General features: G+C 52.8%; 1 protein-coding gene and 1 long non-coding RNA gene across 7 annotated transcripts; one reads left to right on the top strand and one right to left on the bottom strand.

The window, feature by feature from the left end:
• Window positions 1-4,551: 4,551 nt before the first annotated feature.
• LOC129494259 (uncharacterized) lies at window positions 4,552-19,152 on the bottom strand. 6 transcript variants are annotated; one of them, XR_008661315.1, is made up of 6 exons: window positions 18,930-19,152; window positions 17,850-17,958; window positions 12,398-12,610; window positions 11,958-12,061; window positions 10,882-11,600; window positions 4,552-9,515 (listed from the first exon to the last, which is right to left on the bottom strand). It is a non-coding gene; the product is annotated as an uncharacterized LOC129494259 (long non-coding RNA). The 6 variants fall into 6 exon arrangements; XR_008661313.1 differs by lacking the exon at window positions 18,930-19,152 and adding an exon at window positions 18,315-18,601; XR_008661317.1 differs by lacking the exon at window positions 18,930-19,152 and having other exon boundaries at window positions 4,552-7,008; window positions 8,495-9,515; window positions 17,850-18,067.
• A 331-nt stretch (window positions 19,153-19,483) lies between these two features.
• Window positions 19,484-21,941, top strand: FJX1 (four-jointed box kinase 1). Its single transcript, XM_055300922.1, has 3 exons — window positions 19,484-19,519; window positions 19,611-21,303; window positions 21,422-21,941. The coding sequence occupies exons 1-2, from the start codon at window positions 19,484-19,486 to the stop codon at window positions 20,886-20,888; spliced, it is 1,314 nt and encodes a 437-aa protein (XP_055156897.1). The 3' UTR covers window positions 20,889-21,303; window positions 21,422-21,941.
• Window positions 21,942-26,200: the final 4,259 nt, after the last annotated feature.

Genomic DNA, 26,200 nt, shown 5'->3' with positions numbered 1-26,200 from the left:
GGTAGGATGGGAGGAGGAACCTGTGCCATCCTGAGGTTCTGAGCCTGGACAACTCTGAATGGTGACGTTCCTCCTATGATAGAAAAATCCAAGGTGTGTGGGGGTGCTGGGTGGCTCAGTCGGTTCAGGGTCCACCTTCAGCTCAGATCATAATGCTGTGGTCCTGGGATCGAGCCCTGCGTTGGGCTCGCTGCTCAGCGGGGAGTCTGCTTCTCCCTCTGCCTCTGCCCTTGCTTGAGCTCTGTGTGTTTGTGCGTGTGTGTGTGTGGTCTGTCACGATCTCTCAAATGAATAAATAAAAGGAAGGAAGGAAGGAAGGAAGGAAGGAAGGAAGGAAGGAGAAAGAAAGAAAGAGAAAGAAAGAAAAGAAAAAAAAGAAAGAGAAAGAAGAAAGAAAGAAAGAAAGAAAGAAAGAAAGAAAGAAAGAAAGAAAGAAAGAAAGAAAGAAAAAGAAAAAATCCAACAGAGAAATAAGGTGAGGGGAGGGAGGTCAGCCCTGTGGAGTCTGTTTGCCCTCCCTGACCTCTGGGAACCTTTGACTCTTCTTCTGAGAGCGATTCCCCAGGGCACTCACCTGGTGTGGAGCCCCAGGTCCTCCACCATCTGGCCTGCTCCTCCCTCCCAGCTCCTTCCCTGTTCCCCCTCCTGTACCCATCCAAGCTGAGCCTCTGGGCGACCTCAAACCTGGCTGATGTGTTCCCACCACAGGGCCTTGGCGCTCAGCAAGCTTCCCTCCCGTTCTCCTTGCAGAGGCTGGGGCACGCTCCCGCAGGTGCACGCTCCTGCTGGGCCCGACACACCTTCAGGTAGGGTGTGTGCTTTCGCGGCCTCCGCCTGCGGCTCCTGGAAGGGAATCAGCTTTGCTCTCAGGCCCTCACCCACGGCCCTGCCCGGGGCCCACCCCACCGTGGATGCGGGGACAGGCCCTGGAACCGGGCAGCCGGCCGAGGGTCCTCTGGCCTGCCCCCCCCCCACCACCAGAGGCCCTGGCAAAGAGGGAGAGCCGTTCCCCCGAACTCCAACCCGGACCTGCTGCCTCCCTGTCCAGTCCGGGCTGCCCTGGGGGTTCCAGAACATCGTACGGAGAGCCACAGACCTCGTGCCTCCCATCAGCGCCTGACAAAGGAGGCCAACCACGCATGAGTGTTGAGTGAATGAATGAATGAATCAATCAATCAATCAGAGGAATGAATGGCTTGGGTCCCTTACGTAGAAGACCAACAGAATGGGCCTGGGGGCTCCTGGGTCGGAACCACACAGCGGCACGTGGCAGGTGAGCCCTGGCACCTAGCAGGCGGGCATCTCACCTGGGGCACGGATGTCCCAGGCAGCGGGATGTCCCCGCCTCCACCTGCTGTGGACCTCAGCGGTCCCGCATCCAAGGGGCAAACGGAGACCGGACGAGGGGCTCACCTACCCTGGTGATTTCCTTCTGCTTGGGGAATTTTTTTTTTCTTTTTGGTCTGAGGACAGACTCTGCGGTCCCACGCACAGGGGCAGAGAAGGGAGAGGCACGGAGGTGGGTCAGGATGTCTCCTCTCCCTCAGCCCATGAGGCGCTGCAAGAGGGGAGAAGGCAGGTGTGCATGCAGAGGTGGAGCGGGTCTGGGACTCCCCCGGGCCCTGAGGGGCAAGGGTCCGCACCTCCCAGGGTGCTCCCAGCTCTAGAACAAGAGACAGGGAGACAGGGAGCCTTAAAGGCCCCAACACCCCGCATCTGAATCCCACACCTGCCATTTAGCACACGAGTGACCTTGGGCCGGCTGTTGAGGCCCTCCAGGCCTCAGTTTCCTTATCTGCAAGCTGGGCTCTCTTGCACAGCGTGAGGCCCTGGAAAGTGCAGCCCCCACCCAGAGCGGGCGGCCGTCACCGGTGGCTGTGGGTTGAGGGGCCCTTTACGGGTTTACCATCAAGGGAAAGCTTCTCGGGCTAAGGATGGAAGCTGGTTCTGTCCCCAGAGGAGTGACGATCACTAATCCAGCCCTGCTTGGGGCGGCTCTGGCATCCCTGTGGCGGGACGGGGGTACGAGGCAGGGGCTGGGCTGCTCTGGGCACAGGCTGCCTGGGCCCTCCCGCGCCCTCCCGCCAATTCCTGACTCCCACTTAGATCCAATAGACTTGGATTTAACAAGCTGGCTGTTAGACTCTAAATACACACCGTATGGCCAGGAGATGCAACGTTTACTGCGAAGGAGCAACCAGAGGGCCCCCCTCTCCTCCATCCCTGGTGTCTCATGTACGGCTTTGAATAATTAATTTGCCATTTCGATGATACACAATGACCGGCCTATTAAGCCAGGATCCAGCATTTATTAAATGCTAACTTAGTGGCAGGCAAACAAAACCTGAGTCAATAGTTGCCTTGCCGGTTATTAAAAGCTCCTGTCCCTGAGGATCTGTGGCGGAGGCAGGCCATGTGGTCGGCGGCGGAGGCAGTGAGCTGGCCGGCAGGGGGGAGGCGGGAGCATCCAGGAGCATGGGGCGGGGGGGGAGGCCATGCGGAGCCTCACCCTGGGGACCGGGAGGGCACGACTGGGGCAGGTGGAGGTCGGTGCCAGAGCAACCGCCTGAAGTTCCCACCAGCGGTGAACCACCCCTGAATCAGCGAGCTGGGACATCTGCTTTTCGTTTGGGCTTTCTGGAAGCTATTTATTGCCCAGAGATGGGGCTTAGAGGCAGGAAAGGTATGTGGAATGCGGTGGGGATCCCAACATGAGGGGAGAACTGAAGAACACAGTCCCGCGTTGTTGGCTGCCCAGGGTGGATGTTAACAGCATGGGTTTTGAAGGGGAACCATTAGGGTGCTATCGATGGCACGTAAAAGACACGCCAACTCCAACCAGTTTAGACATTAAGGGAGGTCATTGTCACCCAATAGGAAATTCAGGAATTGACAGGTTTCTCAGTTAAGATTAGACTTGGCTACATATAAAATACAAATAGCAAAAAAAAAACAAAAAAAACAAAAAAAAACAGTGGCTTAGACAGGATAGAGGTTTAGATTCCTCTCAAAGGAAAGAAGCCCAGAGGTGAACAGCCAACAGCTGGGATGGCAGCTCCACAGTCAGCAGGGACCCATAATCTCCACAGGGCCATCTTTAGAACGTGGCTTCCATCCCCGAGTTAGCCTCATGGTCCCATAATGGCGGTCACTGCTCTAACCATCACGTCCATATTCCAGGGAGCAGGAAGGTAAAGAGGGGCAGAGCAAAGGGCCACTCAACACTTTCCTTGGCTACCTGCATTGACACGGGAGTCTGGAAAACGTGGTTTTATCTCTTGTACGCGGCTACATCCATCAACATTCTTGACTCACCCCACCATCAAGGACCCGGGTTCTATCCTGACGCTGCCATCTTGGCCTTGTCCTCAGCTGGGTAGAAATGGCTACGCAGCAGTTCCAAATGTCTTGTGCAGATGTGAGAATGTGGTGAGGCCAGGGGGCTGGGGGTGGGGAGAGCGTGTGGAGGCTGGGCTCAAACACCAGCGAGGGCATACCCTAGCTCTGAACCTTGGGCCATGGGCCGAATACCTCCAAGCTTAGCTGCTTCTCGTCTGCCAAACGGTGGTAACAACGGCTGCCTTGTGGGGTGTAGTGAGGCTCGAATGAGAGCATCTATGCAAAGTGTGTGCGCGTCTAATTTTACAGGCCCGCGTATGTCCCCTGCTTCACGCTTGTGAGACGCAGGTACTGCCACAGGCCTTAATTTCTCAAATACATTGAATCCTGCTCAAGCTCCCATTCACCAGATTGGAAGGAATCCCTGGCTTCACACTCTTGAGGCTTCCCCTCCCCAGGGTTATAAGGTCCAGAAAGGACAGTCACCAAACCGTTCCTTCCAAGCAGGCAGGAGGAGCCCTGGATTCCCAGTCTCCTGTTTCCACTGCTGCTGTACTCCTTACTGCCTCAGATGATTAAAAAGAAGACCACTTCTAACAGTGCTTGGGCTTGCCCTCCACGCCAGGCACTCCAAGTGCTCTACGTAAATGAACTTCAGCGCCACAGAGCTGCTCTGGGTCCATGGCACCCCACATGCTGTGTGGGGACACTGCTCCATGCTGCCCTGGAGTCCACTCACCAGTTCCCTGCTTACATCAACAGAACCTTTGAAAAAGGTGTGTCTCTAGCTGGCTCACTCCCTCAGAGCCCAGCAAAGCCCTGGAGCCCCCCCACCCCTCCCCGTCTGGTGCCATGACCTTGGTTCTTCATGCAGTTTTCCCAGCACCCCATAATCATTCCCCTCCACAGCCCTGCACCCATAACCTCAGAGGTGCTGTTCTGGAGTATACCCAACCATCCACTGTCCTGCTTCTCAATCTGGGAAATCCACTGCCCTCCTCCTGCCATTTTCTTCTTTCCCCACCATCACCCCAAACATGGACCACTCCTGCTCCATCATTCCAGACTAGAACCTGACAGCTCCCTAATATCCCTCCCACCTCATCCCCCAACCCCATCACCCTTATAGCTCTGATTGACTTAGACAGCCCAAGCCAATCAGCATTCTCTAGCCAAAGAGACTCTGTTCAGAATGAACATATATTTCGAGTCAATGAGGATTGAGGGGAAATTCTTCAGGGAACTTCTAGGGGGAAAAAAACTGTCTTCCTCTAGGTAAGGTAGAGGTAAAACCTGGAACTGCTGCCTCCATTTTGCCACCATGGGAAGCCAAACTGATGTACGCAGAGCAGAACACAACACTTGAGAGATGACCAGGTGTTTGATGCCGTTGGTAAGGCTTCAGCTGGAACCAACTCAGAAGATCTTCTAATTACGTGTGCCTTAAATCAATCTTTTTATTGCCTAAGCCATCCAAAGGGGTTTCTCATAGTTAGAACATAAAAAGATCCAAGTGACCAAGGAGTCACATAGAAATGGTCCAGCTCTTAGAAAGGCCTTACCCCTCCCTGAAGTCAGGGGAAGAGAATGAGAAATACCTATCCAACCTCAGGACCTAATTAGGCTTTTCAAGGAATTCAGCCTAAATCTAAAAGCCCAGATCCTTCTATGAAAATTCATCTGTCCATCCATCCACTCAGTCACTCATGCACTGAGAATTCCAAATCCAGCTCCCTTAGGTCCCTCCATAGCTCAGCATCAGTATCGAGGCTCCATCCTCATGCAAACAGAGCCACTCTGCAAGCCTTGAGCCAACTCAGGTGATACCTCTGAGTATCACTCAGCGTTCTCCAGAGAAATAGAAGCAGTAGGATCTAGATGGACATACAGAGAGGAGATGACAGGAATTACAGGAATTATGGGTCAAGAAGTCCCAAAATCTGCCACCTGCAAGCTAGAGAACCAGGAAAGCCAGTGGTGTAATCAGTCCAGGTCCAAAGGCCTGAGCATCAGGGGGCCAATGGTTTAAGTCCTAGTTGGAGTCCAAAGGTCCAAGAACCAGGAGCACCAATGTCCAGGAGCAGGAGAAAACAGATGTCCCAGTTCAAGTAAAAGAAAGTTCGCCCACCCGTGTTGGTGAGAGGGATCTTCTTTCCTTGGTCCGCAGTTTCAAATGCTAGTCTCTTCTAGAGACACCCTCACAGACACACCCAAAAGGTTTCACCAGCTGTCGGGGCACCCCTGAGCCCATTCAAATTGCTGCGGAAAATTAATGATCACACCCTGGCTCCTGGCTCTTAATGTCGTACAAGCCCCTCCCCACTTCCTTCCCATCTCTGCTGCTACCAGCCAAGCTCAGACCCTTGGCATCTTCATTCCTGGCCCACCAGGGCAGCTTCTTAATGGACACCTGTTAAGAAGTCTTTTGACAATCTGGTGCCATGAAGCATGAATCATTCGCTCTAAAGCACTCCCTTGGTCATTCCAGTCTGCTCAAAAATGCATGCTGAGTATAATGAATTTAAGCACGTCAGGAATATATAAAAACAGTTTTAAAAGAAAAAGAGGAAAGTTCTTTCTCTTCAAATTCCCTTTCCCCAAGGCTACCGCTGATAACAGTTAGGTATGTATCCTTCTGGACTCTTTCCTAGGTATATATATTTTTTAAACTTTTTTTCCCCCCAAACAAAGACAGTATATAGCTTTACTAACGTGACTACACTGCAAGAGGGACTTGCCCTAAAATCATATAAAAAAAAAAAAAATCCTTTCGTGGTTCCTTAGGGCCATATTCACTCGAAATAATGGAAATTTAAATTCAATGGCCCTGCTGGGGGAGTGTTCTGAAGCCCACAACTCCCATTTTTGTTGCCGTTGTATTTCTGTTGCTTCATTCTCTGCTGGTTTAATTAGTGCACGGTAGCGTCTGAAGCAATGTCATTTCTATTCCAGTTATGGCCAGAGGCAGTTAACACAAAATTCACAATATTTTTAATTCCAATAGAACTGTTCGGTCTAATGGTCCTATTCCAACAACTTCAGAGGTTAGAACACCCCGCATCTGAAGCTGCCGACAAGGAAAGACGACTTCCAGTGGGGGGCCTTAGAAGGAGGGCTCTTCACAGGGCTCCCATGGCTGGGTAGGAGCTCCTGGCAAGTTCATGGAACCACCCCCCGAAAACATAGACGCCAAGGCTTGGCTTAAAATTGTGTTATTACAGCGCTGGCTTGGGGAGAAGATGTTGCATTAGAATTCCCAATTTGCGGTCGGTAGGGCTGAGACTGCTTTCAGTTCTGCATCCAGGTCCTAGAGCAGCGGGGGCGGGCGGCGGAGCTGGGCCGTGGGTCCTTCTGAGCTGGCTTCCCAACGTGGAGAAGCTGGGAGGGCCCGGTGACCAGGTGACACGCTGGCCCATGTTTCAATGCAGCGCTACCATTTAGGAACCGTGCCAGCTTGAGGGGGACCCTGAAGCTTACGAACCCTGCCTTCCCTGTTTATAGACATATCCCCCCCCTCCCCGAAAAGGGCTTGTTAGGGTAGGGGAGCTGCCCAGCACAGCCAGATGCAGGAGGCAGGACTCGTTCCTGGTCCACCTGTGGTTTTTTAGAGACGATGCTTCTGCCTTCAGATGAGTAGTTTCTGGTCATCAACCCCAACAACACCTATCCCTAGGGGAAAAAAAGTCACAAGGGACAGGTGGGTGGCAGGGGAGAGGATTTTCCAACCCTGAAAAGGATCCCAAGGGGGCTCACAGGGGGCAGGCAGCCAAGGCAGGCCTCCGTGCTGCTGGTGTTGCCAGGAGGCATCGCAAGGACACAAAGATCCCTCCAGCCCCTCCTGGACTGGCTGTCCTCCTGCTTCTCACTTTTTCCTAAAGCTCTCAGGCCCTGGCTGGCCGCCGCTTTCCTGGGAAACACAGATGGTCAGCATAGAAAATGCAGGCTGGATCTGAGCTTGCCTTACAACACTGGCTAAATCATCCTACCCTGGGGCAATGAAATGCTTCCTCCCTCCCTCTCTCTCTCCCCTCCACACACACGGAATATATCCTGCATGCCTTCCATGTGCTTCATGGTCCCTGCCTTCCGGCCACCATAAAACAACAGCTACTGATAGAACAATCACAGATGTCCTATCCCTCTTCTTTGCCCTAATAATAAAGGTCTCAAACTCCCTTCCTAATCTGAGAGGCATCGCTATACACACTTGGGACCTGCTAATCGTGAGAGTCAAAAAGACAAATACTGTTGTCGTTGTGTGGGTGTGTTTGCCACCACAATCAACATTCATTCAGACCCAAGGCGGATGTGTCACCTGTGATGTGTCACTAGGCCCGTGAATGATGAATCATGCTGCTTGGTTTTATTGTTATTGGTTCCCGATAAAAGATGCATAAAACACGTCCTGTTGAGACTGTACAGCATAACTCCACTTAATTAATTGTTAGTTTTCTCATTATCATTTAAAAAGTAGGGGTGTCTGGGTGGCTCAGTAAGTTAAGTGATGGACTCTTGGTTTCGGCTCAGGTCATGGTCTCAGGGTTGTGGGACCGAGCCCCACATCAGGCTTTGCGCTGGGCTTGGAGTCTGCTTGAGATTCTCTCTCTCCCTCTCCCTCTCCCTTTGCCCCTCCCCCTGCTCACTTGCATTCTCTCTCTCTTTCAAAGACTTTTTTTTTTAAGATTTTATTTATTTATTCATGAGACACAGAGAGAGAATGAGAGGCAGAGATACAGGCAGAGGGAGGAGCAGGCTCCATGCAGGGAGCCTGATGTGGGACTCGATCCCAGGTCTCCAGGATCACACCCTGGGCCAAAGGCGGCGCTAAACCGCTGAGCCCCGCTGGGCTGCCCATCTCTCTTCCATAAATAAAAAATCTTAAAAAAAAAAAAAAAAGAGTAACACAAGGTGATAATTTGGCAAAAACCAAACAATACAGAAGTGAGTAGATGGTGATGGTCCAGCCCGGAAGCACTCCCTTTTATAGACCATCTGCCCTGTCCCACGGTAAAAGGGAGATGAGTCAATGTGGAAACTTTGTTCCAAACTGGGCCAATCGGATTCGCCGTGCCTGGACTGTAAAAGTGTGAATGGGCAGTGCCAGGGGCTGACACATCTTGCATGCGTACCTCTGAGAGAAGGTCCTCCTGCTTACCTAGCCAGGTCCCCTTAGCTCCTCTGCTTCCCAGTGCCCAGGTCCCAGTTCTTCCACTGGTGACTCCGCCCAATGTCCTTCCACCAAATCGCGTTTTCGCTTCCTGACTTCACCAGTTTCTGTTGCTGGCCACCCAAGGCCCCTCAACTGATCCAAGCATAGCAGGTACAGGTGTTACAATCACACAGAGACGGGAGGCGTACCAGTGTCCCATTTGGTGTTATTCTCTATCTTGACCCTCCGCACACACCCATCAATACTCACACAGCATGCTTCCTCCCAATATCCAGGACATAGAAAGTAAAAATGTAGACAGTGAAGGGTCCAAGTGCCTCCTCCCCACCACACACACCTCCTCGAGGAGTAACACTGCTGGCAGCTTAGATGTGTCCTCCCAGACCTGTCTCTGCAGCTGGGTGTGTGGTCAGCTGGGTGTGCTGCCTGTAACGCTCACTGAATACCTACCACGTGCCAGGAACCCTATCGGTACTTTTCACCTACTCTGTTTTACCTGCTCCCATAATCTAATTCTCACGGTACCCCCAAGAGGGAAGCATTAACATCCCATTTGGCAGATGAGAAAACCAAGGCGGAGGGACTTCTATTTGCTCCAGCTCCCTCACTGATCCTAAGGGGCACGCAGCACTGTCAGGAGCCCTAACCCTCTTGGTGGGGAAAGATGGCAAGGTCAAGCACCCTGTTGGCTTGGCTTTGCCCCGGGGGAGCAAGGGTACCGTGCCTGGGAGCAGAGAACCATGAGCACATTTTCGTGTCTATTTCTTCTTTGCCAACTCTGGGTGGTTTTAGGATTTCCCTCCTCACCTCAAAAAAGTCACTTAGAAAATAATCCAGGGGCGCCCAGGTGGCTCAGTCGGTTAAGCATCTGCCTTCAGCTCAGGTCACGATCCCGGGGTCCTGGGGTTGAGCCCCGCGTCGTCGGGCTCCCTGCTCAGTGGGGAGTCTGCTTCTCCCTCTCTCTCTGTGCTCCCCCCACTTGTTCTATCGAATAAATAAATGAAATCTTTAAAGAAAAAAAAAAAGAAGAGTCCAGTGAGTGGCAATCATCTCTGACTCTCTTCGGTTAAAGCTCCTATTCATCCTCTGGTTATTTAACGAGCAGAAACAGGCAAGCAAAGGAAAAGATTTCAGAATAATCCCTCTCTTTTCTTTCCCCCAACCCTTTTTTTTAAAAATTTCTTTCCCCAACCCTTCTGATTGTTTATTCGCTCCTCCTTTCTGTCACAGATGCCAGCAGGAGAAACGGAAAGCACCCCTTGATGGGAGAGGAGCTTTTAAACACCCCAGCTCTTTAGGAGGTGTCCCTGGGTTCTTTTCTCTGCCCCCCTTACTGGAGTCTGGGTGGCCGTCGTAACATACGTGTAACATGAACGTGTGACCACGCAGAAAACCAGGGTAGTGACAGAGTCTGCAGATGTGCACAGAACTGAGCCGAGAGGGACCACAGCCGTGGGAAAGCTCTGACGTGGAAGGCAGGTAAAGTGAGCCAGGTGGGCCAGGACCGAGCCGTTCACCTTGTGCTCATCACACAACCCTCTGAAGCTCAACTTTTTCCTTCATCAAATAAGAACAGTTGCCCACGCCCGCCCCGTACCCCTCCCTCGCAGGCTGCCGTAAAAATCCACCAGACTGGCATGGGAGAGTGCTCAGCAAAACTGCGAGGAGCCGTATAAATGTATGACCGTCATTAATCCTCAGCCCTCCTTCTGCTATTCCTTAGGCCCATATTGTCCCTAAAATGCAGCCATTCTTTAAACTCAGGCAGACAAGAAATGGCCTCTGAGGTTTCTTGCTTCCTTTTTTCCTTCAGTTGAAACAAAAAGGAACCAGACGTATTCAAGAGCAAGTGTCAGTGTCTGGTGTGTAACAAGCATGCCCGGCCCCACAGCGGCACCTGCCCTGCGTCCCTGTGGCAATCTCAGAGCTGTCTCCTGGGAGGGACAGTTACAGCGGGCATTGTTGCATGCCAGGCTCAGGTTACCCTGGCCCTGAGACAGCAGTGGTACGGCCCCCGGGACTGTTAGGTCAGCCCACCTCTTTTCCAGCCATTCTCACCCCAGCTGATAAAATATCAACCGCATGGAGCTTTCCAAGCGGGCACCATCTCCCAGCAGATGGGCTCCACCATGCCGCCCAGGAGAGCTCTAAGCGAGCACCTGTTTCTAACATGCCTGGACACAGACAACACGGCAGCACCAAGGAAGAGGTGAGCCCCTGGTAAGAGGCCCCTTGGCTAGCTCACCGGGGTTTTTCTCAGCCCCAGGAGGGGCCATGTGCCGTTGTGGCTAATATAACTTTGCTCTCATGGCTGACCAGAGCTGGAATTCCTCTTCTGTCACTTAGCAGAAGTCTCCTGAGCCATGCGTTACCTGTCACAATGCTCCGGTGGTTTTCCCATCAGTGAAATGGGGAATAACAACTCTGGGCCAGGATGGGGCGGGCCTTGAAGCTGACGTGCCCAGAAAGCTCTCAGCATGCTGCTGCCTTACAGGTCGGAAGTACCCTGGAGATGCTGTGTCCACCGGAATCCCTTGTCCATCTTGATTGCAAGGGAAACCTTGACCTTCTGGAAGCTGAGCTCCCGAGAGAGCGCCTGGACGGGAGTGGCCCTGGGTCACACGAATCTGCCTGTTTCTCCACAAAAGGCAGAGGGGGACAGAGGAGGTGGGAAGGACAGCCAGATGGATGACAGTCTTGCACAGCGATGTGACACCCTCCACCCCCCAGTTTGGGGAGCCCTGCAAATTGTCAGCAAAGTGTCCAAATTTGTTCAGTTGCTCCAAGTGCATTTGGGGCAGGTGGAGTGATTCAGATGCGGACCTTCGCGGCCGGGTGACTGTGTGCCAGAGCCAAGGCGACAAGTAGGGAGGCCAGAAGCAGATGCAGAGGGACAAGCTTGAGGATCAAAGCCCTGGGGACCCTCAGAAATAGAGGGACAGCCCCTGCCCCTCCCAAACCGTGGAATAGGCATCTGGATAAAGATGAACTGAAGTTCGGAGGAGTGGGGCAGGTTCAACAAACACGAGGTTACGCCATTGCCGTCGTCCTCATCATCTCTGGCATCATCCCCCCAGGTGTTAGAGGTCATCTGCCCACGGGACGCAGGAAACTGGCTTTAGGCCGTGCAAGCTGGGACGCAGGAAGCTGGTGCGTTCCTAACCAGGACTGCACTACTGAGGAACTTCTAGCTGGCCCCCCTAGCCCCCATCTCACTGTTGACATGTGCAGCTACCTTTCTGTTCACTAGGAGGCACCAGCCAGCGGCGAGGGTCTGCTGGTTACCCCCCCACACACACACACACACCCCCACCCAGGCCCCTTTCCAGTACCACAGGGATGGCTTTCCCCGGGTCCTCGAGTCCCTGGCCCACCCACCGAGGCCGCTCATTGCTCTGCTGACACTCCCGGCCGCACTGCAGTGAGCCCCCGGTTATGAATTACTTACCTGCTGGCCATCATTTCAGTGTAAATGGATTTTAAAAAGCAGCGAAGGAATATATTTTCATTTGGAGTTAAAGCATCCATTTTTTATTGGAGTTGGAGTCTGGTCTGGAAGAGATGGGAGAAGAATGGCTCCGAGGCTAATCTAGGTAATGATGATGATGGAGATGCCCGGAGCAGGCCATACCTCACCGGCAGCCGCCCCTCTCCCTCCCCCGGCGTCGCTGCCTGCGCTACATTTTTTTTTCTTTTTTTTTTTTTCTCACGGCCCCTTCCGTGAGAAAAACCCACCACGTATGATGGAACCATTATGATAATATCCCCGCTCTCGGAAGCCTCGATTGGTCTTGACACGTTATCAACCCGAGAGCTCAGCCACTGCGCGCTAAGCCCTATTTATAACAACCCTTGGCAGGAGCCACCAAAATAAAACCTGGTACTTACGGGCCACCTTTCGTCTGAGAGAATCAGAAAGCTTTACAAGCTTAATTAAGCTCCGGCATCTCTGCGACTGATGAGGTGTGCAGGGCCCGGGACGCCGAGCAAGAGCAGCATCGCTGACTGCGCAGGGATGAGGCTCCGGGCAGCAGGGGCGAGGAATCAACGGGGCCAGCCGGCCTCACCTCCTCTTGTGGCAAGTGTTTGTTGAGTGAATTTCTGCAGCCGGGGTGGAAACAGCCATCGGTGGGGGACGGAGGGGCCGTGGAGAAGCCCTGCCCTGCTGCTCCTCCATCTAGGGAGGGGGCCTGAGAACGGCGTCTCATATCCAAAGCCGATTAAGCTAAGCCCACGGACGCAAGTGCTTTTAAGGCCCAGGAAATTGAGCTCCCGAAAGATACGGTGATCCGCCCACGGCTTGTGGCTGCTGAGCTCCTGGATGGTCCCTGGGCTGAGTGCGCTCCTCCCCCAAAGCCTGACCTGCAAAGCCCCTGCTCGCCCTTCAAGACTCAAGCTCAGCATGTGCCTCCTCCTCCGTGAAGCCTTCCTGGCCTCCCTTGGGAGAGTTTGCTGCTCCCCGGCCTCAGTGCTCCCTGGTGGCCTATGCCTCCATGACGACAGGGCGGGGTGGGGGGGTTGCTTCCTAAATGCTCCCCAGGTGGTTCATCCACACAACCGCGTTCCGAGGCGGGTACGGTCAGCATCTCCACTTTCCTGATGAGTTAACAGGCCCAGCGAGGTTAAGTGACTCTCCCAGGACGGCACAGTCAGCAGGTGCAAGACTCAGCCTGGCTGCACAGACCCGTGTGTGTCCCTGGAGACTCCACCCCGCCCGCCTGCCCAGGAGCACACTCATGAGGGCACAGATCTGCTTCCAGGTGTGCCCCCTCTCCGGTCCATAAGCCCTTCTGTGAGCGGTTCGTCATTTAGGACTCCCTGGCTGCAAACCAAAACCTCACTCCGAGTGTGTCCAACCACCTGGCAAGCCCAGGGGGAAGGGTGGCTTCAGAGTTGATTAATTTGAGGGCCCAGTGACGTTACCAAGGACCCGGGCTCCTGCAGTTTTCTGGCCTGCCACCCTTGATGTGTCCACTTAGCTTCCCTTGCGGTTCTGTGGGGACTGTCCCAATTCCAGCCCTCACATCTGGACCTGAACCGTGGAGAAAAGGTGCCACATCTTTTCAGTGTCTTTTTGCCCTAGAGTGGATTGCTCTTCCAGAAACCTCCCTGGGGACCCCAGGTCTCACTGGCCAACATGGTGTTGTCAGCCTGTGCCTAAACCCCACGTGCGTAAGGGGCCGAAAAGCACCCCGACTGGCTTAGCCCAATCAGGGTCCAGCCTCCCTTCCAGCACAAGGCACAGGAAAGAGGACGAGGAGCTGCCCAAAGAAGGGGAAAGGAGGATGAAAAACAGACGACCAACCGAAGCTCCTGACGCCGCGTTAAAGACGAGAGAAAGGCAGAGGCCTCGGCCCTTACTGCCCAGATCTTGACCTTCCACATCTGAATAAAATACGGCAGTTGAACTGAATCACAGCAGAGAAAGAAAACTCATGTCCCAAAGTGCCCAGCCCAGAATTTTTACCACCACACCCCATAACTCGAGTATGATGCCATGTGACTGAGATTCACGATGGCAACGGCTTTCAGATTTATTAAATTAATTCACCAGTGCTCTAACCTTTAGATTCTAGCTTCTAACACCAGTGGCTATTGGAGCCTTTTCCAAAAGCCGGTCAAAAGAGAGCTCTGTGGAATAAAGAGGTTGGTAAAAATGTTAAAGTCTCGCCATAAATTACAGGTTTATGTCAACCCTGACTTTCTTTCCAGAAACACGGTGAAACACAGTATATTCTTAAAAGTGGGAGTCATTCAGTCAGGCAGACTAGTTGCAAAGGCTATTGCATTTCCTGACCTCCTCCTAGCTATCCAGTAGGATTTACCTGGAATAAAGTGTGTAGATACCTGTCCAGGACAGCCAGGTCTGTGAGGATGGGAGCTGTGCAGGAATTCTGGAGCTCAGGCTTCCTGGCTGGCTGAGTTGGTTAAGAGTCTGCCTTAGGCTCGGGTCATGATCCTGGGGTCCTGGGATCGAGTCCCACATTGGGCTCCCTGCTCAGCGGGGAGCCCGCTTCTCCCTCTCCCTCTGCCCCCTACTCATGCTTGCTCTCTTTCTCTCAATAAATAAAATCTTAAAAAAAAAAAAAGGAATTCTTGAGCTCATGACCTAATAGAGACATACCAAAAAAAAAAAAAAAAAGGAAAATGAATCTCAAAGCAGGAAAAAAAAAGTACTGTAGGGGGTACAAAAAGAGGGGAGGAGAGAGACCCAAATAATAAAAACTATGGCTCAGAGAAGTTCAAAATCTGCCTGGGGTCAGAGCTAAAGATCTCATGCACAGAATCACACAAATATTGTTAACAGTGAACTCTTTTTTTTTTTTTTAATAAAAGAGTGAACTCTTGGGGATCCCTCGGTGGCGCAGCGGTTTGGCACCTGCCTTTGGCCCAGGGCGCGATCCTGGAGACCCAGGATCGAATCCCATGTCAGGCTCCCAGTGCATGGAGCCTGCTTCTCCCTCTGCCTGTGTCTCTGCCTCTCTCTCTCTCTGTGTGTGTGTGTGACTCTAAGCACTTTAAACATAGGGACTACTTTAATCCTCACAATAAACTACAAAGTTTGTCACCATTAATTAGTATTAATCATCAGACATTACGTAATTGATATCATCAGTATCAGTGACACCAATAATTCTACTGTAACTGCATTTTACAAATGGGTACACTGAGGCACAGAGAGGCCAAGTAACGGACTCAGGGTTACACCCCTGGTACGTTTTAAACCCAGACAATTTGGTCTGAGAGTTTGTTCTCTTAACCATTTCCCTTAGTAGCAACCCCAGAGAACATTTCAAAGCAAAATTTAATCTGAGTTGAGTCTACTTTGATTAAATGCAATAATTTTTTATAGCTGACGTTTTCCCAGGTTTTTGTTTTTTTTTTTTTTTTTTTTGTCTTTGTTTTTGTTTTTTTTTTTTTTTTGCAAAGGGCTTGTCCTCCATCATTCTGGAATCTCAGCCCTTCCGTTTACTCGCTGTATGACTTCAGGCTAGTCACTGGCTAAGTAAGCTTCAGTGTTCCCATCTGTAAAGCGGGGACATTCATCACTGTTGGAAACGTTAAAGCAGAGAACGTGTGTGCAAAATAAAGCCGGTAACGCCCTGTGCTAGGCCCATAATAAGCACTCAGTAAGCGTTTGCCACCAGCATTGTAGTGATTATTAATACGTCGCGAGCACTTCCCAACAACCGTGCAAAGTAGGCAAGATTCATTATCCTCATTTCTCAGATGTGGAAACCTAAACTCAAAGAAAGGAAATAACCCGCCAGAAAGGAAACAGCCAGAATGTGAAAATGCCAGACTTGGGAAACCTTCCAACTCCGAGCCTCCTGCCCTGCTCCCAACCCTCAAAGCCACCCCCGCCCTCTTTCCCAGGAGGCACTGTTAAATGAGCCAGATCATTCTTCAAACAGGACTATGGAAAAATTCGAAGCAATTGGAAGTCCAGACTCAGGGAGAAGCCCTGAGGAATATTAAGAAAGTTTTCAAGGTGAAAATAGGTTTCTAGGTAGGGACAGAGGAGCAGCACTTTCCCTCGTGCAGAAGCAACTGCCAGAGGGGGGAAGGGCCAGCGGCTACCCGTTGTGATGAACTGTATCCAGGAGCCACGGTGTGGCTTGGCCGTGACTGGGGGAGGGGAGCGTCCCCAGGCTGGGAGGTGACGGCAAGTGGGAGCACAGGTGAAACAGAGGAGTGCGTTCAATGTTGAAACGCTGTCTAAATAGTACTCAAACACGCCTATAAAATGGCATTCTGCTGGAGGGTTTGGTTTTGGTTTTGTCTTAGTCCTTTGGTTTTCTGGAATTCTGCGTCTCGGCGCACTTGCTCCTGTGAATGCGTCCCACTGTGGTACCTGGGGCATTCAGTCCTGTGGCTGCAGGCAAAGGGCTGCGATGAGGTCAGTCCCTCTTCCAAGAGGTAAGATCCTAGCCAACTTCTTTAAGACCCAGCTTCTTTGTCAATACCTGGACGCGATGGGAAGATCCTGGGATTTGGAGCATCTGGGTTGGAGGCCAGCCCCTCCCAGAATGAAAGTCACATGCTTCCTCCTCCTACATTATGTGGAGGCTTCATCAATATATTTTTTTTTCCTTTTAAAATGAAAGTTCTTGGGGCACCTGGGTGGCTCGGTGGTTGAGCGTCTGCTTTCAGCTCAGGTTGTGGTCCCAGGCTCCTGGGATCGAGTCCCACATCAGGCTCCCCGCAGGGCATGTGCTTCTCCCTCTGCCTATGTCTCGGCCTCTCTCTCTCTCTCTCTCTTATAAATAGACAAATAAAATCTTTAAAAAAAAATAAAATGAAAGTTCTTATTTTGTACCTCTTAGTAGTAAGGAGCTTTTTAAAACCAATACATGCCACCTTCAGAAACTTAATCTCAGTAACTTTCCAATGACTTATTCAGCAAATTGTTACTGAACTAACTAAGCACCAGGCACTGAGCCGGGCAGCCCCGAAACAATAGGTAAGGGGGACTCCTCAGGCAATGACAACGAACTATCCCTTGTAGTTCTTTACAGCTTTTGTTAGCAGCTAAAGAGGCAGAGACACCAACTACTTTGGATTTCCCCATAGTGCCTAGGACGGTCACTGGCTGAATTTAGGTGAAATCATGAATCAACTCGTTAAACACACACACAGACAGTTCTGTAATTAGAGGATATTCCACTCATGCCCACAAGGTGGAGATCTTGCTTACAGTTTACCCAGGCTGAAAGCATTGCAATAAAAAAAAATCCCAGAAGTTAAACCAAAAGATTAAAAAAAAATCAAATTTAATTTATTGAACACCTATTTAGTACAATATACTAACTTACGTGGTAAGAGAAATAAAAGGTTGTTAAGAAATAGTATTCCCTGCCCTCTAGGTAACGTAGGGGTGAGGAGCTTCCACAAAGCGGGAGGACAGTCCCCTTTTAATGCATCACTACGTTTTGATGCCTCCGTATGGGAGTCACAGTCACCGGAGCATCAGATAAGATCTGTAAAAAGGCCTGATAGAGCTGTGTGGTGGGGAACAGATTCAACAAAGACTCCACGCTTCAGCCAATATGGAAACACTTGAGGGAATACGGGGTCAGTGCTGGAAAGCTCCAGATGTGGTCTTTTGATGCTTCCCTTCAGCCACAAACTTTACGGTGTCTGCCCTATGACTCTGAACATTCATTCTTTGGAGAATGAAATATTATCAGTGCCAGCTGATGAGCTAATAAAGCTGAACCCCCCCCCCATGTGCACCTGATGGGGGCTAAAGAGAGAAAGAAGCACACGTGAGAAAACAGATTTCCATGCCTGCTTTCAGGAGGTGGATTCCGCCTCCGCCCCCAACCTTGCATCTTACCTGGGGATCTTGGTTTGGATCTGGGACACCCTCCTGCAGAGCGGGAAGGGGAGGGGGGGGAGGTCAATTCTTATTCAAGAGCCTTCCTGGTGGCTGGAACTCAGAGGTGCTGGAAGACAGTGTGGTTTGTTTTGTCATGGTTTGGGGTTGTTGTTGTTTTTTCTCCTCCTCCCCCCCCTCAACCCCCCACCATTTTTTCCCCCTGAAACCATTAAACCAGCAAGTCAAATGTACTATCAGGATTTCTTTTTCATTTGAACTGAAAATCACATTTGGAAAACAAAGTGAGTGGCTAAATGACAGTAAGTTTTTTAAAAACCGAAAACGCTGGCAACTTGATTTACAAAAAAAGGAAAAAAATAATGAGCTTTCCTGATGGAGGGAAAAATCAGGTGGCACACGGCCAGAAGGCCGGAGTTTGAATTTTAGTTTGTGCACTTGCTAAGTCCAGCATCCCGAGCAAACCTTGTCCGCCTCGGTTTCCTCCTGGGCAGAATCATACTGTTTCTTGGTGAGAGGGAGGCCCAGACAGCGCTGCTGCTGCACCAGGTCCTGCACCAGCGCTGCTCCTGCCCTAGGTCCTGCCCCAGGTCCTGCACCTGGCTTCTGCACCAGCACGGCTCCTGCCCCAGCTCCTGCCCCAGTGCTGCTCCTGCCCCAGGTCCTGTACCTGGCTTCTGCACCAGCACGGCTCCTGCCCCAGCTCCTGCCCCAGTGCTGCTCCTGCCCCAGGTCCTGCACCTGGCTTCTGCACCAGCACGGCTCCTGCCCCAGGTCCTGCCCAGGTCCGCCCAGGTCCCGCCCCAGGTCCCGCACCTGGCTCCTGCACCCTGCCCCAGGTCGGATCCGGGGTTACCACGTTCTCATGGCCGCCTCCTCCTCCCCGTCCCCGTCCCCGTCCGAGCTTGCGTTCCACGAGCGCGGGGACAGCCTGCGGGGGATACTGCCCTGAGACCCGGCTCCGTGGATCGGCCTGGGTGTTGCAGGACTTGCAGGGCGAGGTTTAATCCCCGCCCCCCCGCAACCCCCCACCCACCCCAGTCCCTCCGCAGAGACCGAACCAGCAACCCCGGGGCGCACCCGCCCGCAGTGACCCGCCGTGGTAAGCGCGCCCGCGAGAGGGGTGTCGGCGCGAAGCTGGTGCCACAGGGGGTGCCCCCCGCCCCCGGCCGGGCTGGAGGGCAGGCGGCGGCCCCCCTCAGGCTGGGAGGCCGCGCCGTCCGAGAGCCAGGCGGCGGAGGGACCCGCCCCGGCCCGCGCCGCGGGGTCCGCGCGAACTCCGCAGGCGGCCCCGCGGCCACCCCGACCCCGGCCGGCCCGGGCGCGCGCGGCTCCCGCAGGCCCCGAGGTCCCCGGCCGAGGCGGGGCCGCCTCTCGCGCGCGGAAGGAGCCGTCGCCGCTTTAAGGGGAAGAGGCGGGGAGGGGCGGGGGAGGGGCGGGGGGCGGGAGCGGCGGCCGCGGGGGGGAGGGGGAGGGGCAGGGGAGGGGAGGGGGAGGGGTCCCCTCGCGCCCACGTGGTCCGGGCGCCTGTGAATCGCGCGCGCCCGCCCGAGGGTCTCGCAGCCAAATACAAAAGCGGCTGGGAAGCGGCGGCGGGGCGAGTTCCCAGCGCCGGGCGGAGCGCCGCGGCCGCGATGGAGCCCAGGCGCCCGCAGCCCCGGAGCCGGCACGCCGCCGGGCCCGCCTCGCCGCCGGGACCCGGGCGCCCGGGCGCGGCTTGAAGCGGCGGCGGCCCCCGCGCGGCCCGCGGGGCTCGGGCAGGAGGATGCGCGACGCGGCCGCGCCGCCGCCGCCGCCGCCGCCGCCGCGGGGCTCTGGCTGCTGGCGCTCGGCTCGCTGCTGGCGCTGCGGGGCGGGCTCCCGGGGCCGCGCAGCCCGCCGCCCGCCGACCGGCTCCCGCGGCGCCCGGGGCCCGCGCCTCGGCCCCCCCCGGCCCCGGCCCCGGCGCGGGACGCCCGCGGCGGCTCCCCGAAAACTTTCCGGGCGCTGCTCACCTTGGCGGCGGGCGCGGGCGGCGCGGGCGGCGCGGGCGGCGCGGCGCGGGGGCCCCCGGGCGGGCGCGAGGGGCGCGCGGCGGTGCGCGGGGGCGTCTTCTGGAGCCGCGGCCTGGAGGAGCGGGTGCCCCGCGGCTTCTCGGAGGCGCAGGCGGCCGCGTGGCTGGAGGCGGCGCGCGGCGCCCGGGTGGTGGCCCTGGAGCGCGGCGGCTGCGGGCGCAGCTCCAACCGGCTGGCCCGCTTCGCCGACGGCACCCGCGCCTGCGTGCGCTACGGCGTGAGCCCCGAGCAGATCCAGGGCGAGGCCCTGTCCTTCTACCTGGCGCGCCTGCTGGGCCTCCAGCGCCACGTGCCGCCGCTGGCCCTGGCCCGCGTGGAGGCTCGCGGCGCGCAGTGGGCGCAGGTGCAGGACGAGCTCCGCGCCGCGCACTGGGCGGAGGGCAGCGTGGTGAGCCTGACGCGCTGGCTGCCCAACCTCACGGACGTGGTGGTGCCCGCGCCCTGGCGCTCCGAGGACGGCCGGCTGCGGCCGCTGCGGGCCGCCGGGGGCGAGCTGGCCAACCGCAGCCAGGCGGAGCTGGTGGACCTGGTGCAGTGGACCGACCTGATCCTTTTCGACTACCTGACGGCCAACTTCGACCGGCTGGTCAGCAACCTCTTCAGCCTGCAGTGGGACCCGCGCGTCATGCAGCGCGCCACCAGCAACCTGCACCGCGGCCCCGGCGGGGCGCTGGTCTTTCTGGACAACGAGGCGGGCCTGGTGCACGGCTACCGGGTGGCGGGCATGTGGGACAAGTACAACGAGCCGCTGCTGCAGTCGGTGTGCGTGTTCCGCGAGCGGACGGCGCGGCGCGTGCTGGAGCTGCACCGAGGCCGGGACGCGGCCGCGCGGCTGCTGCGCCTCTACCGGCACCACGAGCCTCGCTTCCCGGAGCTGGCCGCGCTCGCCGACCCCCACGCGCAGCTGCTGCAGCGCCGCCTCGACTTCCTCGCCAAGCACATTTTGCACTGCAAGGCCAAGTACGGCCGCCGCCCCGCGACTTAGCATCCCCCGCCCCCGGCAGCCGCCCCGCACCCCGGGGGAAGAGGGCGAGAGACCCCCCCCCCCACCCCGGGCCGGGGATGCGGGGTGCGCGGAGCGGGAAGGGCCGCCGCCTCGGCCACCGGCCAACGCCCAGCCCGTGGGCCCGGGCCGCCAGGAGGCTGAAACTTCTCCTCGGCCGCACCCACCTGCCCTGCCCCTTGCTCTCCATCTCGCGCCGTCTCCTTTCAAAGTTCGCGGAGGACGGCGTCTCCGGGGCGAGAAGTGGAGCGTTCCCCCGGCCCAGCCTGCAGGAGGACGCTGCCCTGTGGCCGCACCGACTTTGGATCCGGAGACACCCCGCCGCCGCCGCCGCCGCCGCCGCCGGGAGGAGTTTGCACCCCCACCCCCACCCCGCCCCGGGTGGCCGGCCGTCTCGGTGGGAGATGCGTCCCATCCCTTGCCTCTCCCCCACCCGCACCCCCATTCCCTCTCCGGAAAAGGAAAACTTCTGTTGGAGCCCTTGAGCTAATTTGTGCGTTTCCCACCCAACGCAGCGCCGGTGGCCCGGAGCTGGGCTGTGACATCGGCTGGCGCAGCCCCCTTCCTGTGCTCTGCCTTTGTTCCGGCGGCGGCGTGATGGTGAGATCACTGTTAGGGGCTGGGGGAAGGCTCCCGGTAGGACAAAGGGAGCAGGACCTTCAGAACCTGGGGGGGGGGGGGGGGGGGTCGGTCCCGCTGACCCTGACCAGGTGCCTGCCTTGTTCCTAACCACATGCACTTTGGGCCTAAAGCCTCCAGATTGCAGGACCCTCCGTCGGCTCGGAGTCAAGTAGTGGATTTCTCCCTCCCCTCCTCCCCTCCGACCAAAATTTTGACAATGATGATGTTCACCAGAAGCAAATGAGTTTCATGCACTTTACTTTGTTGTTGTTTTTTTTAATTTTAGTTTTTTTTTTAATCAGGAGAAACTTTTTTTTATTTGACAAAATTTGCCTTCTGTGTATATATGTGCATACAGCGTGTTGTAAATATACTAAACAAACTTATATTTCAATAAAAGGGAGTTTAAAATTTAGAGAATTTCATTTCCGTGCTTTTCCCGCTGTGGGAGATCACCGACGCCTCACGCCCCTCCCCGCTTTTCGAATTAGCTTTAGGGTTTCTCCCTTGTGGACGTGCTTTATAAAAACAAAGGATGCATATATACCCCAGTTGTGAGTGCCGGGAAGGTACAGGAATGAACAAAGACGGAGCGGTTTCTCTGCCCTGTTTACTCAAATGAACCTTGGGGCAGGAAATCTCAGAGTTCAGTAGAGAATGTGGGGGAGAGACAGGGAAGGAAAGTATTCTATTTCCTGGCAAATACAACTTTGATATAAAAGGACTTCACTGTACTGTATTCCTGTATTAATCATTTGACAAATATGATAGAACCAGATGTGCAGGCTAAAATATGACAAATGCCCCCCTTTTAAACCTAGCTGGTCACGTGTTGCACGTTTTTTTTCAGCATGGTAATTACCATGCACCACATTATGTACAGATACTAAGCTGAGCACATATTGCAAACAGGTAGAGAAAGTCATAAATTAGTTGTTTCCTTTAATCCCCTGGCATAAAAAAAAAAAGTCTCCTGGCACAAATTCCATCGCATCCAAGAGATCATAATCTCCAACATCTGGACTCGTCCAACCCTCTTAAGAGATTGTCTTGTTTTTTTTTGTTTTTTTTCCCCAGGTACTAACTGCATGGTCCCCCTCAGATCAGCCATGGTGAAACCAAGAAAGTGGGCAGTACTTTGTATGGAACCTTAGAATCCTTACATTTTGGGGACTTCAAACTTAGAGAATACTTTTGGATTGTCTTAAGCTCCTTTCTGACCCCGTGGAAGAAGAGAGGGATTTGGTCTGTGTGTTTTACAAGCCACTGGTGTTTTATCTTGACGTTTTATTTGATATCTGGGTCCAAATGATCTTGCCTATTGTCTTATTTTTAATGACTCTTAAGGCAACTTTCGGTTACTGTAATAGTTATTTATTTGATATGCATTTGTAAGCCTAGGGTTTTATAGACTCCTGAAGATAATTGAATCTCTGTGGGCTCCCCTTCTCACTCCACATTACACACAGCCTGTGTAATTTCACTATTTAATACCATCCTTACGCTGCTGGTGACTTATGCTAAGCCAAAACTTATTTCAACTGAAAAAAAAAAAAAAAAGGAAGTCCATAAACTTTGTGGAATAAGCCAGATTTTTTTCCTTAGTACAGCCACAGAATGTTCTGATATTGTCTTTGTTTTTCAAGACCTTGTTCATATGAGGCCTCTGATCATTACACCCTTCAAAAAGAAACATTTTCCATTTCTGACAATTAATAACTATGTGAGATTTGCTGCCTAAGTCAACCCGAGGCTGCTCCAAAAAAGGATATATAGCAACCTACCTTTTTACCCGGCATGCTCATCGAGGAAAACAATGAGCAGAAATAAGTTTCACAGACCACGCAGGAAATACACCCAGAAGCATCAACACTGGTGAGTTCTGGGCCAGCAGCATTCCCTACATTCCTCTTAAACTACACTTCCAAGCCCAGACTTGACCATTAACCCAGAGCAAGAAACTAAGCATAATTTAAATGGCTCTTCTCAGATTCTTTAGTGAACCGTATCTGCCTGTTGGAGAAATAAGTTTAATTACATGGTGGAGTTGGTAAGGGAACCAAAATTTAATTACAGAGAACAGGATTTAACTGTCGCTATTCCTCGTGGATAATCAGCAGGCTATGGCATGGAAAGATCAATTAAAGATTTGCCATGGTCGGTGAATAGTGCTAGAGCCAAATCATTTTTCAGATGAAGAAAAAAAAAAAAATCCCAAAACTTTCAGACTGCCGCATGATGTGGAAAGAGTAATGGATTCTGCAGGCAAGCTATATTCTGAATTCTGTCCCTCACCTATTTACTTTCAGCAAATCATGTAACTTAGTTCCCTCATCTATGAAATGGAAATTCGATCAGAGTATTGTGGGATTTAATGTTAACCTATAAAACATAAGGGGCACGTAATAGGTACTTAAGGAAAAAAAAAACAACACTTCCCTTCCTCTTCATCTTGAAAAAAGCCTTTTGCCCTCTTACACTCAGTAAACTTCTACCAATTTTCACCGTCAAAGCCAAACCTAGCAGTTTCCAAGGTCAGGTTCAGTTTTCGAAGCGTGGTAATGAATTCGACAAAGTACCGAGGACCATCTTCCGCCACTATGCAAAGCACTGGATAAGGCCAAGGGCACGGGTTTGATCTTTACATGTGCCTGAGAGGGTGGTTTCTGGACCCAGGCAGATGCCTCACACCAAAGCAGCTATCCTACAAATATATGAGGGTAATTTTTTTAGAGGTAAATGGCGGGCAGCCCGGGTGGCTCAGTGGTTTAGCACCGCCTTCGGACCAGGACCTGACCCCGGAGACCTGGGATCGAGTCCCATGTGAGACTACCTGCATGGAACCTGCTTCTCCCAATGCCAATGTCTCTGCCTCTCTCTCTCGCTCTCATGAATAAATAAATAAAATCTTAAAAAAAAAAAAGATTAGAGGTAAATGGCTTGTTGCAGATCCATCATCATTTCTGGAAAGCATCAAAAAGTGATGAATCTTTGTAAGAACAATCCTCCTCCCAGTTCTTTCTGCCAAGAGAAAGTAGGCAGTTGACCTTTTCTCCCTGGATTTGACTATTGATTCATTCCTTTCGTCAGTGACATAGTTCTACACTATTAAGAGTATTCACTGTCCTGTCTTCAAATCAGAAAGAAAAACAAAGTATTTTAACACGTCTTAACTCTTCTCAACCTTCTACCTACAGCTGCACTTAGCAGAGTCCTCTAAGGCCTAAGGGTTCATTATGTGATTAAATGAGTAAATGTTTGTAATATTCTCAGAACAGTGCCCGGCACATAGTAAATGCAATTTAAGTGTGTTTGTTTCTTGGTGAGGGACATCATTTTCTCCTCTAAGTCAAAATCAGAGGCTCTCTGTGTCCTGGGCAGGATCCTTTTTCAGAATCCTGCTTTATCTTTGCAGTCATAGAACACTTTCTACATGCTTCTATTTTGGTTCAGGAAGACCAGCCAGGGTGCATGAGTCTGGCAGGAATTACCCAAAGCCCACAGTTGTCAGCTGGTTGTCTCCTTTCTGAGAATGCCTTCCATGTGAGTGGTCACAGGCACCCCCTCTTTTTCACAGGGAGGCTGTGATTCTGTTTTTCATGTGGCTCTTCAGCTCCAGGCTGCAGTGAGCTGTGGAATTTTGCACCTTCTGAGCTATCCAATAGTCGTGGATTATCCAAGCCCGGGGACAGATTATTTGTCCCTCCACACACCTGCTCCATCTCACTGATGCTGTATGGCATAAAGTTGGCAGAACTAGTAGTGAAGGAGAAAGGGGAGTTCAGTTGATCCAGAAGCACAAGAATTGCTCCAGAAGGGACTAGAAGGCCAGCGGCCACAGAGCAAGAGTTGACACCCCCTTCCAAGCAATCTTCCATCATTAGAGTCAAACATTAAGGATACTGGGAGTCAAGAGAACAGGGCTGCTCCTGACTCACATGTCACTTGAGAAAATCATTTCTCCCTTCTGGCTCCAAGTGTCTTACCTGGAACAGAAAGCGTTTGACTGATGAATCTCCCATTTTTTTGACTGGAACTCACAGTAAGGCACACACTTTACGTTGTGAGCCAGCATGTACACACACACACACACACACACACACACACACACACACAACGGCAATGAAAGTTTTCCCAAAACAGTATGCAAAATGCTTTTAATATTCGAGTGTATCCCATTCCTCCTCTTCCTTTACTTCCCAGTGTCAGCAGTGACCCTCTAAACTGATTTCATAACCCGTCAGTGGGGCACAGTCTGCCCACTGCAAAACACTGAATTAGATGCTGATCCTTTCCAGCTTCGAGATTCCAGAGAAATTCCATTTATAACCAATTTACCACCTACTACAATTTTTCCCCAAAGGGAATACAGACTTTAATTTTGTATACTCTTTAAAAAACAGAAGACTGAAGCGTTTTGTTTCAAAATATAATTGGGAGAACTCAAAATTTTCCCCAAGTTCTGCTTATAAACACTTTTAAGATTCCCTGAATGTGGGAAGTAACTTGCAGTCTGTTCCAACCACATGTGAGCAAATAGTGCTGTTGTAGGGCTTCCGAGGGGGGAAAAAAAATCCTTTGCATATCTGCCTTAACATGGCCCAAGGACGACTCAAGAGGACAGTTTCTTTTCTGTGTATTCATAAAGATCAGATGTAGGAGTCATAATTTTT

The sequence above is a fragment of the Nyctereutes procyonoides genome, unplaced genomic scaffold (genome assembly GCF_905146905.1).
Source record: "Nyctereutes procyonoides isolate TBG_1078 unplaced genomic scaffold, NYPRO_anot_genome, whole genome shotgun sequence".
In the NCBI taxonomy this organism is placed as follows: domain Eukaryota; kingdom Metazoa; phylum Chordata; class Mammalia; order Carnivora; family Canidae; genus Nyctereutes; species Nyctereutes procyonoides.
This window is presented reverse-complemented; position numbering and strand designations above follow the sequence as displayed.